The sequence below is a fragment of the Physeter macrocephalus genome, chromosome 14 (assembly GCF_002837175.3).
Source record: "Physeter macrocephalus isolate SW-GA chromosome 14, ASM283717v5, whole genome shotgun sequence".
NCBI lineage: Eukaryota > Metazoa > Chordata > Mammalia > Artiodactyla > Physeteridae > Physeter > Physeter macrocephalus.
Genome location: NC_041227.1, coordinates 14,776,335 through 14,781,456, shown reverse-complemented (window position 1 = coordinate 14,781,456; position 5,122 = coordinate 14,776,335). Strand labels below are relative to the sequence as shown.

The 5,122-nt window shown below is 36.6% G+C and overlaps 1 protein-coding gene across 6 annotated transcripts in view; it reads left to right on the top strand.

Moving 5' to 3' along the window:
• Positions 1-5,122, top strand: part of STK4 (serine/threonine kinase 4) — a 140,771-nt gene that overhangs the window by 10,772 nt on the left and 124,877 nt on the right. For all 6 annotated transcript variants that reach the window (XR_008619414.1, XR_008619415.1, XM_055090886.1 and 3 more), the window contains exon 3: positions 3,767-3,931. Coding sequence is in view for 4 of the 6 variants with exons in the window: in XM_055090886.1 (XP_054946861.1) it covers positions 3,767-3,931 (165 nt within the window). In the remaining 2 variants the exon portion in view is untranslated. The remainder of the gene's footprint in view (positions 1-3,766; positions 3,932-5,122) is intronic.

Genomic DNA, 5,122 nt, shown 5'->3' with positions numbered 1-5,122 from the left:
CTGTTGCTCTGGTGGGCAGAGCTCAGTAAAAGTTTAATCTGCTTGTCTGCTGATGGGTGGGGCTGGGTTCCCTGCCTGTTGGTTGTTTGGCCTGAGGCGACCCAATACTGGAGCCTACCTAGCTCTTTTGTGGAGCTGATGGCGGGCTCTGGGAGGGCTCACGCCAAGGAGTACTTCCCAGAACTTCTGCTGCCAGTGTCCTTGTCCTCACGGTGTGACACAGCCACCCCCCCACCTCTGCAGGAGACCCTCCAACACTAGCAGGTAGATCTGGTTCAGTCTCCTATGGGGTCACTGCTCCTTCCTCTGGGTCCCACTGCACACACTACTTTGTGTGTGTCCTCCAAGAGTGGAGTCTCTTTTTCCCCTAGTCCTGTCAAAGTCCTGCAATCAAATCCCGCTAGCCTTCAAAGTCCGCCTCTCTAGGAATTCCTCCTCCCGTTGCCAGACCCCCAGGTTGGGAAGCCAGACGTGGGGTCAGAACCTTCACTCCAGTGGGTGGACCTCTGTGGTATAAGCGTTCTCCAGTTTGTGAGTCACCCACCCAGCAGTTATGGGATTTGATTTTATTGTGATTGCGCCCCTCCTACCATCTCATTGTGGCTTCTCCTTTGTCTTTGGATGTGGGGTATCTTTTTTGGTGAGTTCCAGTGTCTTCCTGTCAGTGATTGTTCAGCAGTTAGTTTTGATTCTGGTGCTCTCACAGGAGGGAGTGAGCGCATGTCCTTCTACTCTGCCCCCTTGAAACAATCTCCTCTGTTGGGTTTTTCCATAAGATGTTACGGAAAAACCTGAACGAACTTTTTGGCCAACCCAATATATTTGATATCCTGTGATTAAACCATAATGGAAAAGAATATGAAAAAGAATGTATAGATATGTATAACTAAATCACTTTGCTGTACAGCAGAAATTAACATTGTAAATCAACTATACTCCAATAAATTTTTTAAAATATAAAATTAAAATATAAATATTTTAAAAAAAAGATAACTTCCGTGTGGACTGTGAATGGATAAGAGTAGAAGCAGGGACTTCCTTAGCCTTTAGTTTTTTGTTTTGTTTTAATAAGAAAAGTAGGAATAATAGTACCTATTTTAAGTATATGCAGAATTTTGAAAATTAATTTTGTGAAAATACTTTGTAAATTATGAGGTGCTATACAAATTATAAGGTGGGAGTGTTTTAAAACTCAGTTTTAACTTGGATTATCCATACTACTATATCCTTTTCTTAATTTACATTATTCAGAGTTAGCTCGTTTGTCTAATTAAACAGCACGTTCTTTAGCTAGGAGTAATATCCTAACGTAAGATATATGTTAAGAAGTCCCAAAGCTTCAATAATTAATTTATTGAATTAAAAATTGGGTTCCAAGGTTTGTTATATGCAGCATGAAGTTATTTTGTTTCAGGTATTTTAAAACAATCCAAAATTAATTTTAATGATGCTTTTGATGTTTTAATATTAGTTTATTACATTCATGTAATTTTTAACTATTAAGTGCTAGTCTTTAACTATTACATATTATTTTGCAAAATGTTTTAACTCTGCACTGTCCATCCTGATAGCAAGCCCCTGTGGTTATTGACAACTTGAAATGTGGTTAGTCTGAATTGAAATGTGCTGTAATATAAAATACCAGATTTTGAAGTATTATTACCAAAAAAAGAACATAGAAAATCTTTAACTTTTTGGTATATTGGAATGATAATATTTTTGGATAAATATGGTTAAGTAAAATATACAATCAAAATTAATTTTGCTTGTTTCATTTTCTTTTTAAAGTGTGGCTACTAGAAAATTAAAAGTTATATTTGTGGCTCACGTTATATTTCTGTTGGGCAGTGCTACCTTAACTGATTGGCTCAGCTGGTTAGAATAAGGAGTTAGTAAGTCATGAACTTTGTTCTTTGGCCACAGAAGGTACCCCAAACTCTTGCTTGCCACTGTGCCAATAGTGTTTGCTTGCATTTTAATGAAAGCTCTGTCATTTATTAGCTCTGTGACCTTTGGCACAAGTTACTTGTCTGTGCTTCACCTTCATTACCTATAAAACGGTGATGATAATAGTAGTACGTACCTCATTTGATTTTTATAAGGATTAAGTTAGATTATAAAAGTAGTGCGTAGCGTAGATGAAATGCTTAATATTTGTTAGTTATTTTTAATATTATTAGCATAGTGCCTGGCTCATAATAGATGCTTATTAAATATTTGGTGATTGATTGATTGATTCTGTAATAGTTATTAAACACCATGGATTCTTACATGCCTTACTATATCATTTGATTTTCATGATGATCTTGAAGAAAGGTGATTTACCTATTTTATAGATGGAGCAACTGAGGCTAAGATACATTAGATAACTTGCTGAAGTCACACAACTAGAAAGTAGAGCCAAGAGTAAAAACTAGGTCTTTCTAATCCTAAATTACATATTTTTTGCACCACAGCATATTCCCTTCTAAATGTGAGTTGTTTGTCAGAAGGGGACTGATTGAGAGTCTGTTGATTGAGTTTGTTTAGGACTGGGGTTGGAGCAGCACAAAGTCAGCATTGCACTGATCAGATATTCTGTTAGTCTCCCGCATTCTTGCTTACGTTTACTCATCATCATTCAGCAAATATTTTTTCAGGACCTACAGTGTGCTAGGTGGCTTTGTTGGTGCTAGGGATTCAATAGTAAGCAAATCAAAGACATTTTAAAATGGAGCTTATGTTTCTAATAGGGAAGACGTCACATAAATAGGTATACAGACAATGTATAGTATGTCAGGTGGTGATAATGCTGCAACGACCAATAAGTAGGATAAGGGGATATAGAATGGTCTAGGAATGGAGGGAGCTAGCGAAGGCCTCTCTGATTTTCCGATGAGGAGACAATTTGGGCAGAGACAGTGAGGTAAGGGACCAACTCATCCAGAAATCTAGTTGAAGGTCACTGCAGGCAGAGATAACAGCAGATAAAAAGGCCCAGAAGTGGTAGTGTGTTTAGAGTGTTCAAGGAATAGCAGGGTAGCCTATGTGGCTGAAACAGGATGAGCAAGGTAGAAGGTGATAGATGAAGGTAGCTGGGAGCCAGATAAGGTAACACCTTGGTGAGGACTGGCTTTAATTTTTAGTGACTTAGGAAGCCACTGGACGATTTTGAGCAGATATGGCTTATATTTTAAACGGTTCATTATGGCTGCTGTGTGGAAAATACAATGTAAAGGGTCAAGGGCAGAAGCAATGAGACTAGTTAGGAGATTATTAGAATAGTTCTGGCAGGGCATTATGGTGGCTTGGATCTGGGTGATACAGAGGATATAGTCATATATATTTTGAAGATAGAGAAGAGCCAAGGATGACCTCAAGGTTTTTGGCCAGAGCAACTGGAAGAATGAAATTGCCTTTTACTGAGAGAGAGAATACTGTGGGAAGAGTAGAGTAGGTGAGTGGGTGGTAAAGAAAGGGATAGGGTGGTGGTAAAAATAAAGAATTTGATTTTGATATGTTATGCTTATGATGCTTGTTAGGTATTCATTTGGAGGTGTTGTGTGGGCAAATATATGAATCTGATATTTGGGGAGAGACCTGGACTGGAAATATAACTTTGGGAGTGGTCAGCATAGCGATGGTATTATAAGCTGTCAAATGCTGTTCACACGTTGAATAAGATTGTATATTCTAGGAAAGGAGTTTGGGTCTTTTTTTTTTTTTTTCCTTTTTCAAATGTGCTGATGTAAACTAATAGAATTTTAACTTCTCATTCTTTTTTCAGTTAACAGAAGATGAAATAGCTACAATATTACAGTCAACACTTAAGGGACTGGAATACCTTCATTTTATGAGAAAAATACACCGAGATATCAAGGCAGGAAATATTTTGCTAAATACAGAAGGTCATGCCAAACTTGCAGATTTTGGGGTAGCAGGTCAACTTACAGTAAGTAAAAATGTTGCTTGTGTAGGTAACTTTCAGGTCTTTCTTGAGAAGGAGTTCCTTTTATTTATTTATTTAAAAAAATAATATTTGATATAATTGAATTGTAAAAAATTTAAAAATGTACCAATAGGTTACAAAGGAGCTGGTAGGTTATTTTAGATCCTTTCCTGGAGTTCAGGTCCCATAGTTTAACTTTGTTTAGCTTTGATAAAGATAAAAACTAAAACAGGAAATAATGGAGTAGAAGTTTAAATTCTATTGGGCTACATCATCATATTTATAAAAGGAAGAAGAATTAAATCTAAATGGCTTTCCTTGAATAAGACAGAATGTCATCTCATTCAGCCTCCAGGTAGCAGTTGGCTCTACTGAAAACACTTTCCTCATTTGGTTCCAAAATACAGACTCTTGATTTTCCTCCTACCTCAGTAGTGCATGGCAATGAAATAAACCTTGTTTTAAAACAGGAAGCCTAAAATTATCTGATTTTGTAAAATCAGATAATATGTGTGAAATATGTGTAGAAAAATAGAAGGAGTTCTGGACAGATATATACTTAAATTTGCAACAATGTTATCTGTCATTTTTCTTGGGTAATAGAAAAAAATATACATATATAGTTTGTTTGTTTAGAGCTGGTATCATGTACAGGTTTTATTTTTAAAAATTTTAAATCTTCCTGGAACATGTTAGGGAGTTTCATAGGTATTGCAACAGCACAAAAATTGCTTTGATATTAAAAAAAAACCTCAGGAATTTATTCTATACTGTGATTTGTGGGCCCTTCCAAAGATTTTGTTGTTAGTACATAAGTAAACAGTACTAGACAGTATTATCTAAATTACATCTTAATAAGGAAACCAAATTGAAAAAAAAAATCTCCTGGTGCTGTGTAAAAGATACTACAATTTAAAATATCAATTGCATTTAGTAACTGAGACTTTTTTCACAGAAATAGAAAATAACAATCTTAAAATTCATATGGAACCACAAAAAGCCCCAAATAGCCAAAGCAGTCCTGAGAAAGGAGAACAAAGCTGGAGGTTTCACACTTCTTGATTGCCAACTCTATTACAAAGCTAAAGTAATCAAAGCAGTATGGTATTGGCATAAAAATAGACACATAGGGCTTCCCTGGTGGCTCAGTGGTTGAGAGTCCGCCTGCCGATGCAGGGGACATGGGTTCGTGCC